The sequence below is a fragment of the Oncorhynchus tshawytscha genome, unplaced genomic scaffold, assembly GCF_018296145.1.
Source record: "Oncorhynchus tshawytscha isolate Ot180627B unplaced genomic scaffold, Otsh_v2.0 Un_contig_4162_pilon_pilon, whole genome shotgun sequence".
In the NCBI taxonomy this organism is placed as follows: domain Eukaryota; kingdom Metazoa; phylum Chordata; class Actinopteri; order Salmoniformes; family Salmonidae; genus Oncorhynchus; species Oncorhynchus tshawytscha.
In genome coordinates, this window is record NW_024609704.1 from 298,873 (window position 1) to 322,664 (window position 23,792).

The 23,792-nt window shown below is 46.6% G+C and overlaps 1 protein-coding gene across 1 annotated transcript in view; it reads left to right on the forward strand.

The window, feature by feature from the left end:
- The window catches only part of rgs7b (regulator of G protein signaling 7b), a 143,567-nt gene extending 120,642 nt beyond the window's left edge, over positions 1-22,925 (forward strand). The window contains exons 11-17 of the mRNA XM_042317120.1: positions 3,227-3,325; positions 4,209-4,270; positions 6,927-7,037; positions 10,273-10,398; positions 17,327-17,513; positions 18,748-18,837; positions 22,877-22,925. Coding sequence (XP_042173054.1) covers positions 3,227-3,325; positions 4,209-4,270; positions 6,927-7,037; positions 10,273-10,398; positions 17,327-17,513; positions 18,748-18,837; positions 22,877-22,897 — 696 coding nt within the window. The 3' untranslated portion in view covers positions 22,898-22,925. The remainder of the gene's footprint in view (positions 1-3,226; positions 3,326-4,208; positions 4,271-6,926; positions 7,038-10,272; positions 10,399-17,326; positions 17,514-18,747; positions 18,838-22,876) is intronic.
- The last annotated feature ends 867 nt before the right edge of the window (positions 22,926-23,792 follow it).

Consider the following 23,792-nt stretch of genomic DNA (forward strand, 5'->3'; position numbering starts at 1 on the left):
CATCCTCCCCTCAATACTGTGCAGTCGTCCTGTCCCCTTTGCAGAAAAGCATCCCCAAAGAATGATGTTTCCACCTCCATGCTTCACGGTTGGGATGGTGTTCTTGGGGTTGGTTGTACTCATCCTTCTTCTTCCTCCAAACACTGCGAGTGGAGTTTAGACCAAAAAGCTCTATTTTTGTCTCATCAGACCACAGGACTTTCTCCCACTCCTCCTCTGGATCATCCAGATGGTCATTGGCAAACTTCAGACGGGCCTGGACATGCACTGTCTTGAGCAGGGGGACCTTGCGTGCGCTGCAGGATTTTAATCCATGACGGCGTAGTGTGTTACTAATGGTTTTCTTTGAGACTGTGGTCCCAGCTCTCTTCAGGTCATTGATGTGGTGACAGCAGTGAGAGAGAGGATGTGGTGACAGCAGTGACACAGAGAGAGAGGATGTGGTGACAGCAGTGACACAGAGAGAGAGGATGTGGTGACAGCAGTGACACAGAGAGGATGTGGTGACAGCAGTGACACAGAGAGAAAGGATGTGGTGACAGCAGTGACACAGAGAGAGAGGATGTGGTGACAGCAGTGACACAGAGAGAGAGGATGTGGTGACAGCAGTGACACAGAGAGAGAGGATGTGGTGACAGCAGTGACACAGAGAGAGAGGATGTGGTGACAGCAGTGACACAGAGAGAGAGGATGTGGTGACAGCAGTGAGAGAGAGAGAGAGGATGTGGTGACAGCAGTGACAGAGAGAGAGAGGATGTGGTGACAGCAGTGACAGAGAGAGAGAGGATGTGGTGACAGCAGTGACAGAGAGAGAGAGGATGTGGTGACAGCAGTGACACAGAGAGAGAGGATGTGGTGACAGCAGTGACACAGAGAGAGAGAGGATGTGGTGACAGCAGTGACACAGAGAGAGAGAGGATGTGGTGACAGCAGTGACACAGAGAGAGAAAGGATGTGGTGACAGCAGTGACAGGCTGTTTCACATCCGTCTGTGATTGGGAGTCCCATTGGGCGGAGCACAATTGGCCCAGCGTCGTCCAGGTTTTTCAGGGGTAGGCCGTCATTATAAATAAGAATTTGTTCTTAACTGACTTGCCTAGTTAAATAAATAAAATAAACAAAAAAGAGAGGGAGAGTTGAAGAGACAAAGATACATTGTGTGTGTGAGTGTGTGTGAGTGTGTCAGTTTGAATGGGCTGTCCTTGTCTTGCTCCTCTGTGTCAGTTTGAATGGGCTGTCCTTGTCTTGCTCCTCTGTATGTCAGTTTGAATGGGCTGTCCTTGTCTTGCTCCTCTGTATGTCAGTTTGAATGGGCTGTCCTTGTCTTGCTCCTCTGTATGTCAGTTTGAATGGGCTGTCCTTGTCTTGCTCCTCTGTATGTCAGTTTGAATGGGGTCCTTGCTTGCTCCCTGTATGTCAGTTTGAATGCTCCTTGTCTTGCTCCTCTGTATGTCAGTTTGAATGGGCTGTCCTTGTCTTGCTGTCTCCTTGCTCCTTATGTCAGTTTGAATGGGCTGTCCTTGTCTTGCTTCTCCGTTTATCAGTTTGAATGGGCTGTCCTGGTCTTGCTCCTCTGTGTCAGTTTGAATGGGCTGTCCTTGTCTTGCTCCTCTGTGTCAGTTTGAATGGGCTGTCCTTGTCTTGCTCCTCTGTGTCAGTTTGAATGGGCTGTCCTTGTCTTGCTTCTCTGTTTATCAGTTTGAATGGGCTGTCCTTGTCTTGCTCCTCTGTATATCAGTTTGAATGGGCTGTCCTGGTCTTGCTTCTCTGTTTATCAGTTTGAAAGGGCTGTCCTTGTCTTGCTCCTCCGTATGTCAGTTTGAATGGGCTGTCCTGGTCTTGCTTCTCTGTTTATCAGTTTGAATGGGCTGTCCTTGTCTTGCTCCTCCGTAAGTGAGTTTGGGGGGGGGATGGCAACGAGACCTGTAACATAACTCACGCAAATTAGAACAGTGAAAAAGTACCAGTGAGAACAATAACCACAGACAACTTAAATGACCGTCAAACACTCATGGTTTATTTCTAAACACATGGTGAAGGGGGGAGGACACTCATGGTTTATTTTTAAACACATGGTGAAGGGGGGAGGACACTCATGGTTTATTTTTAAACACATGGTGAAGGGGGGGGGGGCACACTCATGGTTTATTTTTAAACACATGGTGAAGGGGGGGAGGGGGGCACTCATGGTTTATTTTTAAACACATGGTGAAGGGGGGGGGGCACACTCATGGTTTATTTTTAAACACATGGTGAAGGGGGGGGGGGGCACTCATGGTTTATTTTTAAACACATGGTGAAGGGGGGGGGGGGCACTCATGGTTTATTTTTAAACACATGGTGAAGGGGGGGGGGGGGGCACTCATGGTTTATTTTTAAACACATGGTGAAGGGGGGAGGGGGGCACTCATGGTTTATTTTTAAACACATGGTGAAGGGGGAGGGGGGCACTCATGGTTTATTTTTAAACACATGGTGAAGGGGGAGGGGGGGCACTCATGGTTTATTTTTAAACACATGGTGAAGGGGGCAGGAAAAGGGGCTGAGCTGGACCCAAGGAAATAAACAAATATCCCTAAACTAGACTACTTCCATACAGCTAACTAACTAACCAAAACACCCCTAAACTAGACTACTTCCATACAGCTAACTAACTAACTAACCAAAACACCCCTAAACTAGACTACTTCCATACAGCTAACTAACTAACTAACCAAAACACCCCTAAACTAGACTACTTCCATACAGCTAACTAACTAACCAAAACACCCCTAAACTAGACTACTTCCATACAGCTAACTAACTAACTAACCAAAAATACAGTGGGTGGTCCGCCCAGTTCTAACTCTGGGATTTAGACGTTTACCTACGGGTAGTGTATGCCCATGGGCAACTTGTCTTGGTTCCCCATTTTCCCATCAACAAACAAACAGTCAAACACCAAAACCAAAACAATACTCACAGGGTAACGGACACAGTGACATGTAGTTGATAAACCAAACCAGAGATCTACAGACAGATTGAGCTCTAGAGAAAACAACTGACAGGGTTTTTAAACCAAGGGAAAGGGAATGTGATTGGGTAAGGGAAACAGGAGGTGTGTCTTCTGATTGATGATTGATTGGTGAATGATTGGGGAATGATGTTTGTCACCTGTGAGGGGACAAGGAGAGAAAAGAAACACACACAGGATACCCGTATCCGTAACAACGATGTTTCTCTCCAGTCTGTGTACGGCCTCCAGAATGACATCCAGAGCCACAGCCCCGCCCACACCCCCGCTCCAGAGGTCAAAGAGCCCACGGAGGAGGAGATACGTGACCAGGTAATGTCATCAATTCAAGGGCAAATTACAAAAGAGGTTTCTTCCAGAGCGGATGTCAACAAATATCCATCAAACTACAATGACATGTCAGTGTTTTCTGGTAGAATGGGCCATTTAAAAATAACAGAATGTTAGCTTGACTATCGTGTTATCTGACATATTGATCATTAGCTTGACTCTATCATGTTATCTGACATATTGATCATTATCTTGACTCTATCGTGTCATCTGACATATTGATCGTTAGCTTGACTCTATCGTGTCATCTGACATATTGATCGTTAGCTTGACTCTATCGTGTCATCTGACATATTGATCGTTAGCTTGACTCTATCGTGTCATCTGACATATTGATCGTTAGCTTGACTCTATCGTGTCATCTGACATATTGATCGTTAGCTTGACTGGTCATCTGAAATATTTATCATTAGCTTGACTGGTCATCTGGAATATTGATCATTAGCTTGACTCTATCATGTTATCTGACATATTGATCATTATCTTGACTATCATGTTATCTGACATATTGATCGTTATCTTGACTCTATCATGTTATCTGACATATTGATCATTATCTTGACTCTATCATGTTATCTGACATAATAATCGTTAGCTTGACTATTGTGTTATCTGACAGAATGGTTGTTATCTTGACTGGTCATCTGACAGAATGGTTGTTATCTTGACTCATCGTTATCAGAATGGTTGTTAGCTTGACTATATAATGTCATCTGACATATTGATCGTTAGCTTGACTATATAATGTTATCTGACATATTGGTCGTTAGCATGACTCTATTGTGTTATCTGACATATTGGCTGTTATCTTGACTGGTGATCTGACAGAGCAGCATGCCATCACATTGGCACCTTCTCCTTTCAGATTCAACACTGGCAAGCCCAACTAGACAGGCATCGGTTAAAAATGTCCAAAGTGGCAGAAAGGTAGGCTGTTTCCTTGTAATGCAACACACACACACACACACACACACACACACACACACACACACACACACACACACACACACACACACACACACACACACACACACACACACACACACACACACACACACACAGTCTGAAAACAGACTGGTAGTCAAGGCTGTTATTGAAGTACTGTCTGAAAACAGACTGGTAGACAAGGCTGTTATTGGAGTAGTCAAGGCTGTTATTGGAGTAGTCAAGGCTGCTATTGGGGTACTGTCTGAAAACAGACTCAGACAAGGCTGTTATTGGAAGTACTGTCTGAAAACAGACTGGTAGTCAAGGCTGTTATTGGAGTAGTCAAGGCTGTTATTGGGGTACTGTCTGAACACAGACTGGTAGTCAAAGCTGTTATTGGAGTAGTCAAGGCTGCTATTGGGGTACTGTCTGAAAACAGACTGGTAGACAAGGCTGTTATAGGAGTACTGTCTGAAAACAGACTGGTAGTCAAGGCTGTTATTGTTATACTGTCTGAACACAGACTGGTAGTCAAGGCTGTTATTGGGGTACTGTCTGAACACAGACTGGTAGTCAAGGCTGTTATTGGGGTACTGTCTGAAAACAGACTGGTAGTCAAGGCTGTTATTGAAGTACTGTCTAGTAAACAGACTGGTAGTCAAGGCTGTTATTGGGGTACTGTCTGAACACAGACTGGCAGTCAAGGCTGTTATTGGGGTACTGTCTGAACACAGACTGGTAGTCAAGGCTGTTATTGGGGTACTGTCTGAACACAGACTGGTAGTCAAGGCTGTTATTGAAGTACTGTCTGAACACAGACTGGCAGTCAAGGCTGTTATTGAAGTACTGTCTGTAAACAGACTGGCAGTCAAGGCTGTTATTGAAGTACTGTATTGTCAGTGTGACGTATTGTCAGTGTGAGTCAAGGCTGTGATTGGTGTACGTATTGTCAGTGTGACTGGTGTACGTATTGTCAGTGAGCAGTGTGATTGGTGTACGTATTGTCAGTGAGCAGTGTGACTGTGTATTGTCAGTGTGACTGGTGTCAGTGTGATTGTCAGTGTGATTGGTGTACGTATTGTCAGTGTGATTGTCAGTGTGACTGGTGTACGTATTGTCAGTGTGTGATTGTGGTGTACGTATTGTCAGTGTGATTGGTGTACGTATTGTCAGTGAGCAGTGTGATTGGTGTACGTATTGTCAGTGTGATTGGTGTACGTATTGTCAGTGTGATTGGTGTACGTATTGTCAGTGAGTGATTGGTGTACGTATTGTCAGTGAGCAGTGTGATTGGTGTACGTATTGTCAGTGTGATTGGTGTACGTATTGTCAGTGTGACTGGTGTACGTATTGTCAGTGAGCAGTGTGATTGGTGTGATTGTCAGTGAGCAGTGTGATTGTCATTGTCAGTGATTGGAGTACGTATTGTCAGTGTGATTGGTGTACGTATTGTCAGTGTGATTGGTGTACGTATTGTCAGTGAGCAGTGTGATTGGTGTACGTATTGTCAGTGAGCATTGTACGATTGTCAGTGTGAGTGTGTATTGTCAGTGAGCAGTGTGATTGGTGTGATTGTCAGTTGATTGGTGTACGTATTGTCAGTGTGATTGGTGTACGTATTGTCAGTGTGACTGGTGTACGTATTGTCAGTGTGATTGGTGTACGTATTGTCAGTGTGATTGGTGTACGTATTGTCAGTGAGCAGTGTGATTGGTGTACGTATTGTCAGTGAGCAGTGTGATTGGTGACGTATTGTCAGTGTGTGGTGTACGTATTGTCAGTGATTGTCAGTGTGACTGGTGTACGTATTGTCAGTGTGATTGGTGTACGTATTGTCAGTGTGAGTTGGTGTACGTATTGTCAGTGTGACTGGTGTGATTGTCAGTGTGATTGGTGTATTGTCAGTGTGACTGGTGTACGTATTGTCAGTGTGATTGGTGTACGTATTGTCAGTGTGACTGGTGTACGTATTGTCAGTGTGACTGGTGTACGTATTGTCAGTGAGCAGTGTGATTGGTGTACGTATTGTCAGTGTGAGTTGACTGGTGTACGTATTGTCAGTGTGATTGGTGTACGTATTGTCAGTGTCAGTGTACATAGTGAGCAGTGTGATTGGTGTACGTATTGTCAGTGAGCAGTGTGATTGGTGTACGTATTGTCAGTGAGCAGTGTGATTGGTGTACATATTGTCAGTGAGCAGTGTGATTGGTGTACGTATTGTCAGTGTGATTGGTGTGATTGGTGTACATATTGTATTGTCAGTGTGATTGGTGTGTCGTGATTGTCAGTGTGATGGTGTGATTGGTATTGTCAGTGAGCAGTGTGATTGGTGTACGTATTGTCAGTGTGATTGGTGTACGTATTGTCAGTGTGATTGGTGTACGTATTGTCAGTGTGATTGGTGTACGTATTGTCAGTCAGTGTGATTGGTGTACGTATTGTCAGTGTGATTGGTGTACATATTGTCAGTGAGTGTGATTGGTGTGATTGTCAGTGTGATTGGTGTACGTATTGTCAGTGAGCAGTGTGATTGTCAGTGGTGTGATTGGTGTACGTATTGTCAGTGTGACTGGTGTACGTATTGTCAGTGTGACTGGTGTACGTATTGTCAGTGTGATTGGTGATTGTCAGTGTGATTGGTGTACTCCCTATACAGCTTGCTGAGCTACACAGGGCAGTATGTGGAGTATGACCCCTTCTTCACCTCCCCGGAGCCCTCCAACCCCTGGATCTCTGATGACATCACCGTCTGGGAACTGGAGACCAGGTGGGTTTACCCTCAGTCTGTGGTGTACGTATTTCTCTCTCTCTGTCAGAGTTACTGGAGACCAGGTGATTGGTTCCCCCTCAGTCTGTCCTTCTCTCTCTCTGTCAGAGTTACTGGAGACCAGGTGGGTTCCCCCTCAGTCTGTCCTTCTCTCTCTCTGTCAGAGTTACTGGAGACCAGGTGGTTTCACCCTCCTGGTCAGTCTCTCTCTGTCCTCAGTCTGTCCTCTCTCTCTCTGTCAGAGTTACTGGAGACCAGGTAGGTTTCCCCCTCAGTCTGTCCTTTCTCTCTCTCTGTCAGAGTTACTGGAGACCAGGTGGGTTCCCCCTCAGTCTGTCCTTCTCTCTCTCTGTCAGAGTTACTGGAGACCAGGTGGGTTTACCCTCAGTCTGTCCTTCTCTCTCTCTGTCAGAGTTACTGGAGACCAGGTGGGTTCCCCTCAGTCTGTCCTTCTCTCTCTCTCTGTCAGAGTTACTGGAGACCAGGTGGGTTCCCCCTCAGTCTGTCCTTCTCTCTCTCTGTCAGAGTTACTGGAGACCAGGTGGTTTTACCAGGTGGGTTCCCTCAGTCTGTCATTCTCTCTCTCTGTCAGAGTTACTGGAGACCAGGTGGGTTCCCCCTCAGTCTGTACTTCTCTCTCTCTGTCAGAGTTACTGGAGACCAGGTGGGTTCCCCCTCAGTCTGTCCTCTCTCTCTCTGTCAGAGTTACTGGAGAACAGGTGGGTTCCCCCTCAGTCTGTCCTTCTCTCTCTCTGTCAGAGTTACTGGAGACCAGGTGGGTTCCCCCTCAGTCTGTCCTTCTCTCTCTCTGTCAGAGTTACTGGAGACCAGGTGGTTTCACCCTCAGTCTGTCCTTCTCTCTTTCTCTGTCAGAGTTACTGGAGACCAGGTGGTTTCCCCCTCAGTCTGTCCTTCTCTCTCTCTGTCAGAGTTACTGGAGACCAGGTGGTTTTCCCCCTCAGTCTGTCCCCTCAGTCTGTCCTCTCTCTCTCTCTGTCAGAGTTACTGGAGACCAGGGGTTCCCCCTCAGTCTGTCCTTCTCTCTCTCTGTCAGAGTTACTGGAGAACAGGTGGGGTCCTTCTCTCTCTCTGTCAGAGTTACTGGAGACCAGGTGGGTTCCCCCTCAGTCTGTCCTTCTCTCTTTCTCTGTCAGAGTTACTGGAGACCAGGTGGTTTCCCCCTCAGTCTGTCCTTCTCTCTCTCTGTCAGAGTTACTGGAGACCAGGTGGTTTCACCCTCAGTCTGTCCTTCTCTCTTTCTCTGTCAGAGTTACTGGAGACCAGGTGGTTTCCCCCTCAGTCTGTCCTTCTCTCTCTCTGTCAGAGTTACTGGAGACCAGGTGGTTTTACCCTCAGTCTGTCCTTCTCTCTCTCTGTCAGAGTTACTGGAGACCAGGGGGGTTCCCCCTCAGTCTGTCCTTCTCTCTCTCTGTCAGAGTTACTGGAGAACAGGTGGGGTCCTTCTCTCTCTCTGTCAGAGTTACTGGAGACCAGGTGGGTTCCCCCTCAGTCTGTCCTTCTCTCTTTCTCTGTCAGAGTTACTGGAGACCAGGGGGGTTCCCCCTCAGTCTGTCCTTCTCTCTCTCTGTCAGAGTTACTGGAGACCAGGTGGGTTCCCCCTCAGTCTGTCCTTCTCTCTCTCTCTGTCAGAGTTACTGGAAACCAGGTGGGTTCCCCCTCAGTCTGTCCTTCTCTCTCTCTGTCAGAGGTACTGGAGACCAGGTGGTTTTACCCTCAGTCTGTCCTTCTCTCTCTCTGTCAGAGGTACTGGAGACCAGGTGGTTTTACCCTCAGTCTGTCCTTCTCTCTCTCTGTCAGAGTTACTGGAGACCAGGGGGGTTCCCCCTCAGTCTGTCCTTCTCTCTCTCTGTCAGAGTTACTGGATACCAGGTGGGTTCCCCCTCAGTCTGTCCTTCTCTCTCTCTGTCAGAGTTACTGGAGACCAGGTGGGTTCCCCTCAGTCTGTCCTTTCTCTCTCTCTGTCAGAGTTACTGGAGACCAGGTGGGTTCCCCCTCAGTCTGTCCTTCTCTCTCTCTGTCAGAGGTACTGGAGACCAGGTGGTTTTACCCTCAGTCTGTCCTTCTCTCTCTCTGTCAGAGTTACTGGAGACCAGGGGGGTTCCCCCTCAGTCTGTCCTTCTCTCTCTCTGTCAGAGTTACTGGAGACCAGGTGGGTTCCCCCTCAGTCTGTCCTTCTCTCTCTCTGTCAGAGTTACTGGAGACCAGGTGGGTTCCCCCTCAGTCTGTCCTTCTCTCTCTCTGTCAGAGTTACTGGAGACCAGGTGGTTTCACCTTCAGTCTGTCCTCTCTCTCTCTGTCAGAGTTACTGGAGACCAGGTGGGTTCTCCCTCAGTCTGTCCTTCTCTCTCTCTGTCAGAGTTACTGGAGACCAGGTGGTTTCACCTTCAGTCTGTCCTTCTCTCTCTCTCTGTCAGAGTTACTGGAGACCAGGTGGGTAACCAAAAGGTTGCAAGATCGAATCCCCGAGCTGACAAGGTCAAATCTGTCGTTCTGCCACTGAACAAGGCAGTTAACCCACTGTTCCTAGGCCGTCATTGAAAATAAGAATGTGGTCTTAACTTAAATAAAGGTCAAATTAAAAAAATATCTCTCTCTGTAGTAAGGAGCCAGGCCAGCAGAGAGTGAAGAGGTGGGGCTATGGGATTAACGAGGTGTTGAAGGATCCTCTGTCTATCTCTCTCTGTAGTAAGGAGCCGGGCCAGCAGAGAGTGAGGTGGGGTGGGAAGAGGTGGGGCTTGGGATTCGAGGTGTTGAAGGATCCTCTGTCTATCTCTCTCTGTAGTAAGGAGCCGGGCCAGCAGAGAGTGAAGAGGTGGGGCTATGGGATTAACGAGGTGTTGAAGGATCTCTGTCTATCTCTCTCTGTAGTAAGGAGCCGGGCCAGCAGAGAGTGAAGAGGTGGGGCTTTGGGATTAACGAGGTGTTGAAGGATCCTCTGTCTATCTCTCTCTGTAGTAAGGAGCCGGGCCAGCAGAGAGTGAAGAGGTGGGGCTTTGGGATTAACGAGGTGTTGAAGGATCCTCTGTCTATCTCTCTCTGTAGAGGAGCCGGGCCAGCAGAGAGTGAAGAGGTGGGGCTTTGGGATTAACGAGGTGTTGAAGGATCCTCTGTCTATCTCTCTCTGTAGTAAGGAGCCGGGCCAGCAGAGAGTGAAGAGGTGGGGCTTTGGGATTAACGAGGTGTTGAAGGATCCTCTGTCTATCTCTCTCTGTAGTAAGGAGCCGGGCCAGCAGAGAGTGAAGAGGTGGGGCTTTGGGATTAACGAGGTGTTGAAGGATCCTGTTGGGAGAGAACAGTTCCTCAAGTTTCTGGAGTCAGAGTTCAGCTCAGAGAACCTCAGGTATGTCTACTGTTCTTTACTCTGTATAATACACTACTCTAGTACTCTATGGTACTCTACTCTATATTACTGTACTCTACGCTAGTACTCTAATCTAGTACTATACTACTCTAGTACTCTAGTACTCTACTCTTCTACTCTATTACACTACTCTAGTACTCTAGTCTAGTACTCTAGTACTCTACTCTAGTACTCTAGTACTCTACTCTACTACACTACTCTAGTACTCTAGTACTCTAGTCTAGTACTCTACTAGGGAATATAAACACGTGTTTCAACTGGCCTGTAGTAGAATTTAATTTGCTCTCTGGCTCCCTCTGCTGGACATAATTCCCAATGCTGCTACAGGACTGGAGACAAGCTGGAAGAGCTTCCTGTCAGATTACTGTAGTTTGGAGCGTATAGATGTTGACATGTGGAAGAGCTTCCTGTCAGATTACTGTAGTTTGGAGCGTATAGATGTTGACATGTGGAAGAGCTTCCTGTCAGATTACTGTAGTTTGGAGCGTATAGATGTTGACATGTGGAAGAGCTTCCTGTCAGATTACTGTAGTTTGGGGCGTATAGATGTTGACATGTGGAAGAGCTTCCTGTCAGATTACTGTAGTTTGGGGCGTATAGATGTTGACATGTGGAAGAGCTTCCTGTCAGATTACTGTAGTTTGGGGCGTATAGATGTAGACATTTGGAAGAGCTTCCTGTCAGATTACTGTAGTTTGGAGCGTATAGATGTTGACATGCTGGAAGAGCTTCCTGTCAGATTACTGTAGTTTGGGGCGTATAGATGTTGACATGCTGGAAGAGCTTCCTGTCAGATTACTGTAGTTTGGGGCGTATAGATGTTGACATGTGGAAGAGCTTCCTGTCAGATTACTGTAGTTTGGGCGTATAGATGTTGACATGTGGAAGAGCTTCCTGTCAGATTACTGTAGTTTGGGGCGTATAGATGTTGACATGTGGAAGAGCTTCCTGTCAGATTACTGTAGTTTGGGCGTATAGATGTTGACATGTGGAAGAGCTTCCTGTCAGATTACTGTAGTTTGGGGCGTATAGATGTTGACATGTGGAAGAGCTTCCTGTCAGATTACTGTAGTTTGGGGCGTATAGATGTTGACATGTGGAAGAGCTTCCTGTCAGATTACTGTAGTTTGGAGCGTATAGATGTTGACATGTGGAAGAGCTTCCTGTCAGATTACTGTAGTTTGGGGCGTATAGATGTTGACATGCTGGAAGAGCTTCCTGTCAGATTACTGTAGTTTGGGGCGTATAGATGTTGACATGTGGAAGAGCTTCCTGTCAGATTACTGTAGTTTGGAGCGTATAGATGTTGACATGTGGAAGAGCTTCCTGTCAGATTACTGTAGTTTGGAGCGTATAGATGTTGACATGTGGAAGAGCTTCCTGTCAGATTACTGTAGTTTGGGGCGTATAGATGTTGACATGTGGAAGAGCTTCCTGTCAGATTACTGTAGTTTGGGGCGTATAGATGTTGACATTTGGAAGAGCTTCCTGTCAGATTACTGTAGTTTGGGGCGTATAGATGTAGACATTTGGAAGAGCTTCCTGTCAGATTACTGTAGTTTGGAGCGTATAGATGTTGACATGTGGAAGAGCTTCCTGTCAGATTACTGTAGTTTGGAGCGTATAGATGTTGACATGTGGAAGAGCTTCCTGTCAGATTACTGTAGTTTGGAGCGTATAGATGTTGACATGCTGGAAGAGCTTCCTGTCAGATTACTGTAGTTTGGGGCGTATAGATGTTGACATGCTGGAAGAGCTTCCTGTCAGATTACTGTAGTTTGGAGCGTATAGATGTTGACATGCTGGAAGAGCTTCCTGTCAGATTACTGTAGTTTGGGGCGTATAGATGTTGACATGTGGAAGAGCTTCCTGTCAGATTACTGTAGTTTGGGGCGTATAGATGTTGACATGTGGAAGAGCTTCCTGTCAGATTACTGTAGTTTGGGGCGTATAGATGTTGACATGTGGAAGAGCTTCCTGTCAGATTACTGTAGTTTGGAGCGTATAGATGTTGACATGTGGAAGAGCTTCCTGTCAGATTACTGTAGTTTGGGGCGTATAGATGTTGACATGTGGAAGAGCTTCCTGTCAGATTACTGTAGTTTGGGGCGTATAGATGTTGACATTTGGAAGAGCTTCCTGTCAGATTACTGTAGTTTGGGCGTATAGATGTTGACATGTGGAAGAGCTTCCTGTCAGATTACTGTAGTTTGGAGCGTATAGATGTTGAAGAGCTTCCTGTCAGATTACTGTAGTTTGGAGCGTATAGATGTTGACATTTGGAAGAGCTTCCTGTCAGATTACTGTAGTTTGGGGCGTATAGATGTTGACATGTGGAAGAGCTTCCTGTCAGATTACTGTAGTTTGGGGCGTATAGATGTTGACATGTGGAAGAGCTTCCTGTCAGATTACTGTAGTTTGGAGCGTATAGATGTTGACATGCTGGAAGAGCTTCCTGTCAGATTACTGTAGTTTGGGGCGTATAGATGTTGACATGTGGAAGAGCTTCCTGTCAGATTACTGTAGTTTGGGGCGTATAGATGTTGACATGTGGAAGAGCTTCCTGTCAGATTACTGTAGTTTGGAGCGTATAGATGTTGACATGTGGAAGAGCTTCCTGTCAGATTACTGTAGTTTGGGGCGTATAGATGTTGACATGCTGGAAGAGCTTCCTGTCAGATTACTGTAGTTTGGAGCGTATAGATGTTGACATGTGGAAGAGCTTCCTGTCAGATTACTGTAGTTTGGGGCGTATAGATGTTGACATGTGGAAGAGCTTCCTGTCAGATTACTGTAGTTTGGAGCGTATAGATGTTGACATGTGGAAGAGCTTCCTGTCAGATTACTGTAGTTTGGAGCGTATAGATGTTGACATGTGGAAGAGCTTCCTGTCAGATTACTGTAGTTTGGGGCGTATAGATGTTGACATGTGGAAGAGCTTCCTGTCAGATTACTGTAGTTTGGAGCGTATAGATGTTGACATGCTGGAAGAGCTTCCTGTCAGATTACTGTAGTTTGGGGCGTATAGATGTTGACATGCTGGAAGAGCTTCCTGTCAGATTACTGTAGTTTGGGGCGTATAGATGTTGACATGTGGAAGAGCTTCCTGTCAGATTACTGTAGTTTGGAGCGTATAGATGTTGACATGTGGAAGAGCTTCCTGTCAGATTACTGTAGTTTGGGGCGTATAGATGTTGACATGTGGAAGAGCTTCCTGTCAGATTACTGTAGTTTGGGCGTATAGATGTTGACATGTGGAAGAGCTTCCTGTCAGATTACTGTAGTTTGGAGCGTATAGATGTTGACATGTGGAAGAGCTTCCTGTCAGATTACTGTAGTTTGGAGCGTATAGATGTTGACATGTGGAAGAGCTTCCTGTCAGATTACTGTAGTTTGGGCGTATAGATGTTGACATGTGGAAGAGCTTCCTGTCAGATTACTGTAGTTTGGGGCGTATAGATGTTGACATGTGGAAGAGCTTCCTGTCAGATTACTGTAGTTTGGGCGTATAGATGTTGACATGTGGAAGAGCTTCCTGTCAGATTACTGTAGTTTGGAGCGTATAGATGTTGACATGTGGAAGAGCTTCCTGTCAGATTACTGTAGTTTGGAGCGTATAGATGTTGACATGTGGAAGAGCTTCCTGTCAGATTACTGTAGTTTGGAGCGTATAGATGTTGACATGTGGAAGAGCTTCCTGTCAGATTACTGTAGTTTGGAGCGTATAGATGTTGACATGTGGAAGAGCTTCCTGTCAGATTACTGTAGTTTGGAGCGTATAGATGTTGACATGTGGAAGAGCTTCCTGTCAGATTACTGTAGTTTGGGGCGTATAGATGTTGACATTTGGAAGAGCTTCCTGTCAGATTACTGTAGTTTGGAGCGTATAGATGTTGACATTTGGAAGAGCTTCCTGTCAGATTACTGTAGTTTGGGGCGTATAGATGTTGACATGTGGAAGAGCTTCCTGTCAGATTACTGTAGTTTGGGGCGTATAGATGTTGACATGTGGAAGAGCTTCCTGTCAGATTACTGTAGTTTGGAGCGTATAGATGTTGACATGTGGAAGAGCTTCCTGTCAGATTACTGTAGTTTGGAGCGTATAGATGTTGACATGTGGAAGAGCTTCCTGTCAGATTACTGTAGTTTGGGGCGTATAGATGTAGACATTTGGAAGAGCTTCCTGTCAGATTACTGTAGTTTGGAGCGTATAGATGTTGACATGTGGAAGAGCTTCCTGTCAGATTACTGTAGTTTGGAGCGTATAGATGTTGACATGTGGAAGAGCTTCCTGTCAGATTACTGTAGTTTGGGGCGTATAGATGTTGACATGTGGAAGAGCTTCCTGTCAGATTACTGTAGTTTGGGGCGTATAGATGTTGACATGTGGAAGAGCTTCCTGTCAGATTACTGTAGTTTGGGGCGTATAGATGTTGACATGTGGAAGAGCTTCCTGTCAGATTACTGTAGTTTGGGGCGTATAGATGTTGACATGTGGAAGAGCTTCCTGTCAGATTACTGTAGTTTGGGCGTATAGATGTTGACATTTGGAAGAGCTTCCTGTCAGATTACTGTAGTTTGGGGCGTATAGATGTTGACATGTGGAAGAGCTTCCTGTCAGATTACTGTAGTTTGGAGCGTATAGATGTTGACATGGAAGAGCTTCCTGTCAGATTACTGTAGTTTGGGGCGTATAGATGTTGACATGTGGAAGAGCTTCCTGTCAGATTACTGTAGTTTGGGGCGTATAGATGTTGACATGTGGAAGAGCTTCCTGTCAGATTACTGTAGTTTGGGGCGTATAGATGTTGACATGTGGAAGAGCTTCCTGTCAGATTACTGTAGTTTGGGAGCGTATAGATGTTGACATGTGGAAGAGCTTCCTGTCAGATTACTGTAGTTTGGGGCGTATAGATGTTGACATGTGGAAGAGCTTCCTGTCAGATTACTGTAGTTTGGGGCGTATAGATGTTGACATGTGGAAGAGCTTCCTGTCAGATTACTGTAGTTTGGGGCGTATAGATGTTGACATTTGGAAGAGCTTCCTGTCAGATTACTGTAGTTTGGAGCGTGAACTGTGATGCAGATATCTGATTTTTACTTTCACTAATATTCAATCAATAGTCAATCAGCAGAGCTGGTGTTTTGCTGTTGTCGAGAGTTGGATCTGTGATGGAGTTGTCAAATCGGTGAGCAGCTGCTCGTGTGGTCATTGTCACGAAGCCACATCCATCCCACTCTTGTAAGAAATACAGACGGAGAAAGCGTAGGCTCTATATAAAAATAATGACTCAAATTGAAAATCATTGAAAGGAAATAATGAGGATTTCTATCAGTCTAATCCAGGTGTAGATTACATCTCACATTCCAGTGTTAAAACTTGTAAACGGGGCTGGGTTTTATCTTAATGGTACGCCATGCAGCCAATGGCAACGTCCGCTTTAGGTATAATGCCGCGAGTCGCTTGTGGATTGGACAGCTCCAACACGGTTTCACAGCCATCACCGCCAAAACAACTGCTAGGTAGGTGTCGGCTTGTTCGTAAGGAAAGTGGCTGAGGGAACCATGTCAGTACACAAAGCTACCTTTCCACATACATCCTGTCCCTACTTGTGTCCTGAACAGGACCCTGTTCAATTTATATTTGTATTTACTTGACAATGTTATTATACGGAATAGGTCACCTGTAAAGTCACAATTTCGCTTTTCACTTCCAGTGAACATGTTTAACATTCCTTTATCTGTCTGTGGTTCTGTTGATGTTTAACATTCCTTTATCTGTCTGTGGTTCTGTTGATGTTTAACATTCCTTTATCTGTCTGTGGTTCTGTTGATGTTTAACATTCCTTTATCTGTCTGTGGTTCTGTTGATGTTTAACATTCCTTTATCTGTCTGTGGTCCAGGTTCTGTTGATGTTTAACATTCCTTTATCTGTCTGTGGTTCTGTTGTTTAACATTCCTTTATCTGTCTGTGGTCCAGGTTCTGTTGATGTCTTGATGTTTAACATTCCATTCCTGTATCTGTCTGTGGTTCTGTTGATGTTTAACATTCCTTTATCTGTCTGTGGTTCAGGTTCTGTTTAACATTCCTTTATCTGTCTGTGGTTCTGTTGTTTAACATTCCTTTATCTGTCTGTGGTTCTGTTGATGTTTAACATTCCTTTATCTGTCTGTGGTCCAGGTTCTGTTGATGTTTAACATTCCTTTATCTGTCTGGTCTGGTTTAACATTCCAGGTTCTGTTGAGGTTCTGTAGGATGTTTAACATTCCTTTATCTGTTCTGTTGGTTTAACATTCCTTTATCTGTCTGTGGTTCTGTTGATGTTTAACATTCCTTTATCTGTCTGTGGTCCAGGTTCTGTTGATGTTTAACATTCCTGTTTAACATTCCTTTATCTGTCTGTGGTTCTGTTGATGTTTAACATTCCTTTATCTGTCTGTTGATGTTTAACAGTATCTGTCTGTGGTCCAGGGTCTGTTTGTTTAACATTCCTTTATCTGTCTGTGGTTCTGTTGATGTTTAACATTCCTTTATCTGTCTGTGGTTCTGTTGGTTTAACATTCCTTTAGGTTCTGTTGATGTTTAACATTCCTTTATCTGTCTGTGGTTCTGTTGTGTTTAACATTCCTTTATCTGTCTGTGGTTCTGTTGTGTTTAACATTCCTTTATCTGTCTGTGGTTCTGTTGTGTTTAACATTCCTTTATCTGTCTGTGGTTCTGTTGTGTTTAACATTCCTTTATCTGTCTGTGGTTCTGTTGATGTTTAACATTCCTTTATCTGTCTGTGGTTCTGTTGATGTTTAACATTCCTTTGTCTGTGGTCCAGGTTATGTTGTGTTTAACATTCCTTTATCTGTCTGTGGTTCTGTTGATGTTTAACATTCCTTTATCTGTCTGTGGTCCAGGTTCTGGCTGGCGGTTCAGGAGGTGAAGAAGAGGCCGATTCGGGAGGTCCCTACAAGGGTCCAGGAGATCTGGCAGGAGTTCTTGGCCCCAGGGGCCCCCAGTGCCATTAACGTTGACTCCAAGAGCTATGACAAGACCACACAGAATGTCAAGGACCCCGGACGATACGCCTTCGAGGACGCACAGGTCTGTGAGGAGTCAGGAAGTGGTGTTTTGAATGGGGAGAGTAATACTGCAGCTGAATAGGAACAATGTTCTGTTTAATTACTTCTTTGTGACTCTCCGGCCCCGTTTATACCTGGTGCTAACATGCGTCCTTTGTCCTTTCTTGTCCACATTCTGATTTTGCCCACATTTTTAGACAGGTGTTAGAATGGAGTGGGGTTATTGATGGGTTGGTTCACAGTAAGGTTAGAATGGAGTGGGGTTATTGGTGGGTTGGTACACAGTAAGGTTAGAATGGAGTGGGGTTATTGGTGGGTTGGTACACAGTAAGGTTAGAATGGAGTGGGGTTATTGGTGGGTTGGTTCACAGTAAGGTTAGAATGGAGTGGGGTTATTGGTGGGTTGGTACACAGTAAGGTTAGAATGGAGTGGGGTTATTGGTGGGTTGGTACACAGTAAGGTTAGAATGGAGTGGGGTTATTGGTGGGTTGGTACACAGCAAGGTTATAATGGAGTGGGGTTATTGGTGGGTTGGTGCACAGTAAGGTTAGAATGGAGTGGGGTTATTGGTGGGTTGGTGCACAGTAAGGTTAGAATGGAGTGGGGTTATTGGTGGGTTGGTACACAGTAAGGTTAGAATGGAGTGGGGTTATTGGTGGGTTGGAATGGAGTGGGGTTATTGGTGGGTTGATACACAGTAAGGTTAGAATGGATTGGGGTTATTGGTGGGTTGGTACACAGTAAGGTTAGAATGGAGTGGGGTTATTGGTGGGTTGGTTAATTGGTGGGTTGGTTCACAGTAAGGTTAGAATGGAGTGGGGTTATTGGTGGGTTGGTACACAGTAAGGTTGGATTGGAGTGGGGTTATTGGTGGGTTGGTTCACAGTAAGGTTAGAATGGAGTGGGGTTATTGGTGGGTTGGTACACAGTAAGGTTGGAATGGAGTGGGGTTATTGGTGGGTTGGTTCACAGTAAGGTTAGAATGGAGTGGGGTTATTGGTGGGTTAGAATGGAGTGCGGTTATTGGTGGGTTGGTACACAGTAAGGTTAGAATGGAGTGGGGTTATTGGTGGGTTGGTTCACAGTAAGGTTAGAATGGAGTGGGGTTATTGGTGGGTTGGTACACAGTAAAGTTAGAATGGAGTGGGGTTATTGGTGGGTTAGAATGGAGTGGGGTTATTGGTGGGTTAGAATGGACTGGGTTTATTGGTGGGTCTGTACACAGTAAGGTTGGAATGTACCTTCTCTGTTTCAGGAGCACATCTACAAGCTGATGAAGAGTGATTCCTACAGCCGCTTCCTCCGCTCTACTTTCTACCAGGAGCTGCTACAGGCCAAGAAGAAGGTAAACAACTGGCTGAGGAGGCCGGACGTCTGACTCTGGGTCACAGCTGTATCTGTGGAGGATTACAGCAGCTCGGGACGGACGGTTGGATGAGAGGTTCAATACAGAGCAGAGGAATTACACTACAAATCAATTTAGGAAAACATCAGTCAAATATCAAATCACAAGACAATATAATCTCATTGTATTGGCAGCAGCGCCAGCATGACAGGGTGATCTGGAGGCTCAACTATAGTGTCTACAGTACAGCACCTATCACTGTTCTAACAATCCCAGCAGGACAGGGTGATCTGGAGGCTCAACTATAGTGTCGACAGTAAAGCACCTATAACTGTTCTAACAATCCCAGCAGGACAGGGTGATCTGGAGGCTCAACTATAGTGTCGACAGTAAAGCACCTATAACTGTTCTAACAATCCCAGCAGGACAGGGTAATCAGGAGGCTCAACTATGGTGTCGACAGTACAGCACCTATAACTGTGAATGTCTTCCCTCCAGTGTCTATCATACTTCAGCTTTCTTGTCGGGGCTGAAACACAATGGTAAACAGGGTAAGTGGTGTAGGGGCTGAAACACTCTGGTAAACAGGGTAAGTGGTGTAGGGGCTGAAACACTGGTAAACAGGGTAAGTGGTGTAGGGGCTGAAACACTGGTAAACAGGGTAAGTGTGTAGGGGCTGAAACACTGGTAAACAGGGTAAGTGGTGTAGGGGCTGAAACACTCTGGTAAACAGGGTAAGTGGTGTAGGGGCTGAAACACTCTGGTAAACAGGGTAAGTGGTGTAGGGGCTGAAACACTGGTAAACAGGGTAAGTGGTGTAGGGGCTGAAACACTGGTAAACAGGGTAAGTGGTGTAGGGGCTGAAACACTGGTAAACAGGGTAAGTGGTGTAGGGTCTGAAACACTGGTAAACAGGGTAAGTGGTGTAGGGGCTGAAACACTGGTAAACAGGGTAAGTGGTGTAGGGGCTGAAACACTGGTAAACAGGGTAAGTGGTGTAGGGGCTGAAACACTCTGGTAAACAGGGTAAGTGGTGTAGGGGCTGAAACACTGGTAAACAGGGTAAGTGGTGTAGGGGCTGAAACACTCTGGTAAACAGGGTAAGTGGTGTAGGGGCTGAAACACTGGTAAACAGGGTAAGTGGTGTAGGGGCTGAAACACTCTGGTAAACAGGGTAAGTGGTGTAGGGGCTGAAACACTCTGGTAAACAGGGTAAGTGGTGTAGGGGCTGAAACACTCTGGTAAACAGGGTAAGTGGTGTAGGGGCTGAAACACTGGTAAACAGGGTAAGTGGTGTAGGGGCTGAAACACTGGTAAACAGGGTAAGTGGTGTAGGGGCTGAAACACTGGTCAACAGGGTAAGTGGTGTAGGGGCTGAAACACTCTGGTAAACAGGGTAAGTGGTGTAGGGGCTGAAACACTCTGGTAAACAGGGTAAGTGGTGTAGGGGCTGAAACACTCTGGTAAACAGGGTAAGTGGTGTAGGGGCTGAAACACTGGTAAACAGGGTAAGTGGTGTAGGGGCTGAAACACTCTGGTAAACAGGGTAAGTGGTGTAGGGGCGGAAACACTCTGGTAAACAGGGTAAGTGGTGTAGGGGCTGAAACACTCTGGTAAACAGGGTAAGTGGTGTAGGGGCTGAAACACTGGTAAACAGGGTAAGTGGTGTAGGGGCTGAAACACTGGTAAACAGGGTAAGTGGTGTAGGGGCTGAAACACTGGTAAACAGGGTAAGTGGTGTAGGGGCTGAAACACTCTGGTAAACAGGGTAAGTGGTGTAGGGGCTGAAACACTGGTCAACAGGGTAAGTGGTGTAGGGGCGGAAACACTCTGGTAAACAGGGTAAGTGGTGTAGGGGCTGAAACACTGGTAAACAGGGTAAGTGGTGTAGGGGCTGAAACACTCTGGTAAACAGGTAAGTGGTGTAGGGGCTGAAACACTGGTAAACAGGGTAAGTGGTGTAGGGGCTGAAACACAATGGTAAACAGGGTAAGTGGTGTAGGGGCTGAAACACTCTGGTAAACACAGTAAGTGGTGTAGGGGCTGAAACACTCTGGTAAACACAGTAAGTGGTGTAGGGCTGAAACACTGGTAAACAGGGTAAGTGGTGTAGGGGCTGAAACACTCTGGTAAACAGGGTAAGTGGTGTAGGGGCTGAAACACTCTGGTAAACAGGGTAAGTGGTGTAGGGGCTGAAACACTCTGGTAAACAGGGTAAGTGGTGTAGGGGCTGAAACACTCTGGTAAACAGGGTAAGTGGTGTAGGGGCTGAAACACTCTGGTAAACACAGTAAGTGGTGTAGGGGCTGAAACACTGGTAAACACAGTAAGTGGTGTAGGGGCTGAAACACTGGTAAACACAGTAAGTGGTGTAGAGGCTGAAACACTGGTTAAACACAGTAAGTGGTGTAGGGGCTGAAACACACTGGTTAACAGGGTAAGTGGTGTAGGGGCTGAAACACTCTGGTCAACAGGGTAAGTGGTGTAGGGGCTGAAACACTCTGGTAAACAGGGGCTGAAACACTGGTAAACACAGTAAGTGTGTAGGGGCTGAAACACTCTGGTCAACAGGGTAAGTGGTGTAGGGGCTGAAACACTCTGGTAAACAGGGTAAGTGGTGTAGGGGCTGAAACACTCTGGTAAACAGGGTAAGTGGTGTAGGGGCTGAAACACTCTGGTAAACAGGGTAAGTGGTGTAGGGGCTGAAAAAGCGAAGTGATGCGTGTTTACAGATGACTCTACTAGGTCTGGTGCATCGTTACCACACTGACTCACAGCAGTCTGGTCCATCGTTACCACACTGACTCACAGCAGTCTGGTCCATCGTTACCACACTGACTCACAGCAGTCTGGTCCATCGTTACCACACTGACTCACAGCAGTCTGGTCCATCGTTACCACACTGACTCACAGCAGTCTGGTGCATCGTTACCACACTGACTCACAGCAGTCTGGTCCATCGTTACCACACTGACTCACAGCAGTCTGGTGCATCGTTACCACACTGACTCACAGCAGTCTGGTCCATCGTTACCACACTGACTCACAGCAGTCTGGTCCATCGTTACCACACTGACTCACAGCAGTCTGGTCCATCGTTACCACACTGACTCACAGCAGTCTGGTCCATCGTTACCACACTGACTCACAGCAGTCTGGTCCATCGTTACCACACTGACTCACAGCAGTCTGGTCCATCGTTACCACACTGACTCACAGCAGTCTGGTCCATCGTTACCACACTGACTCACAGCAGTCTGGTCCATCGTTACCACACTGACTCACAGCAGTCTGGTCCATCGTTACCACACTGACTCACAGCAGTCTGGTCCATCGTTACCACACTGACTCACAGCAGTCTGGTCCATCGTTACCACACTGACTCACAGCAGTCTGGTCCATCGTTACCACACTGACTCACAGCAGTCTGGTCCATCGTTACCACACTGACTCACAGCAGTCTGGTCCATCGTTACCACACTGACTCACAGCAGTCTGGTCCATCGTTACCACACTGACTCACAGCAGTCTGGTCCATCGTTACCACACTGACTCACAGCAGTCTGGTCCATCGTTACCACACTGACTCACAGCAGTCTGGTCCATCGTTACCACACTGACTCACAGCAGTCTGGTCCATCGTTACCACACTGACTCACAGCAGTCTGGTCCATCGTTACCACACTGACTCACAGCAGTCTGGTCCATCGTTACCACACTGACTCACAGCAGTCTGGTCCATCGTTACCACACTGACTCACAGCAGTCTGGTGCATCGTTACCACACTGACTCGCAGCAGTCTAACCCCATCGTTACCACACTGACTCACAGCAGTCTGGTGCATCGTTACCACACTGACTAGCAGCAGTCTGGTGCATCATAAAAAATGAAATATCTGCTGAGGCGACTGCAATGTAAGATTTGAGACTTGTCCACATGATGAGTAGATATAGATATAGTATATATGTACAGATATATGCACAGAGATGGTGATATGCAGGCTGTGGTTAATTTATCCCATTTTATTTTTGTCCACAGAAAAGTAAGAACTTATTCTGAGGAACTCCACTTCCAGGTAAAGATGATTATAACCATAACCCCTGACCTTTAACCCTTCACCTTACATACACCTAACCCCTAACTCTACATACACCTAATTCCAGCTTCATGTCCACTCCCCAGCTCCACCCTAACCTCTAACCCCAGCTTCATGTCTGCTCCACCCTAACCTCTAACCCCAGCTTCATGTCTCTCCACCTAACCCTAACCCCAGCTTCATGTCTGCTCCACCCTAACCTCTAACCCCAGCTTCAGCTTCATGTCCACTCCCCAGCTCCACTAACCCTAACCTCTAACCCCAGCTTCATGTCTGCTCCCCAGCTCCACCCTAACCCCTAACCCCAGCTTCATGTCCACTCCCCCTAACCCCAGCTTCCCAAACCTCTAACCCCAGCTTCAGCTTCATGTCCACTCCCCAGCTCCACCCCTAACCCTAACCTCTAACCCCAGCTTCATGTCCACTCCCCAGCTCCACCCTAACCCCTAACCCCAGCTTCATGTCCACTCCCCAGCTCCACCCTAACCCCCCTAACCCCAGCTTCATGTCCACTCCCCAGCTCCACCCTAACCCCTAACCCCAGCTTCATGTGTCCCCCACTCCCCAGCCCCTAACCTCTAACCCCAGCTTCATGTCCACTCCCCAGCTCCACCCTAACCCTAACCCCAGCTTCATGTCCACTCCCCAGCTCCACCCCTAACCTCTAACCCCAGCTTCATGTCCACTCCCCAGCTCCACCCCTAACCCCTAACCCCAGCTTCATGTCCACTCCCCAGCTCCACCCTAACCCTAACCCCAGCTTCATGTCCACTCCCCAGCTCCACCCTAACCTCTAACCCCAGCTTCATGTCCACTCCCCAGCTCCACCCCTAACCTCTAACCCCAGCTTCATGTCCA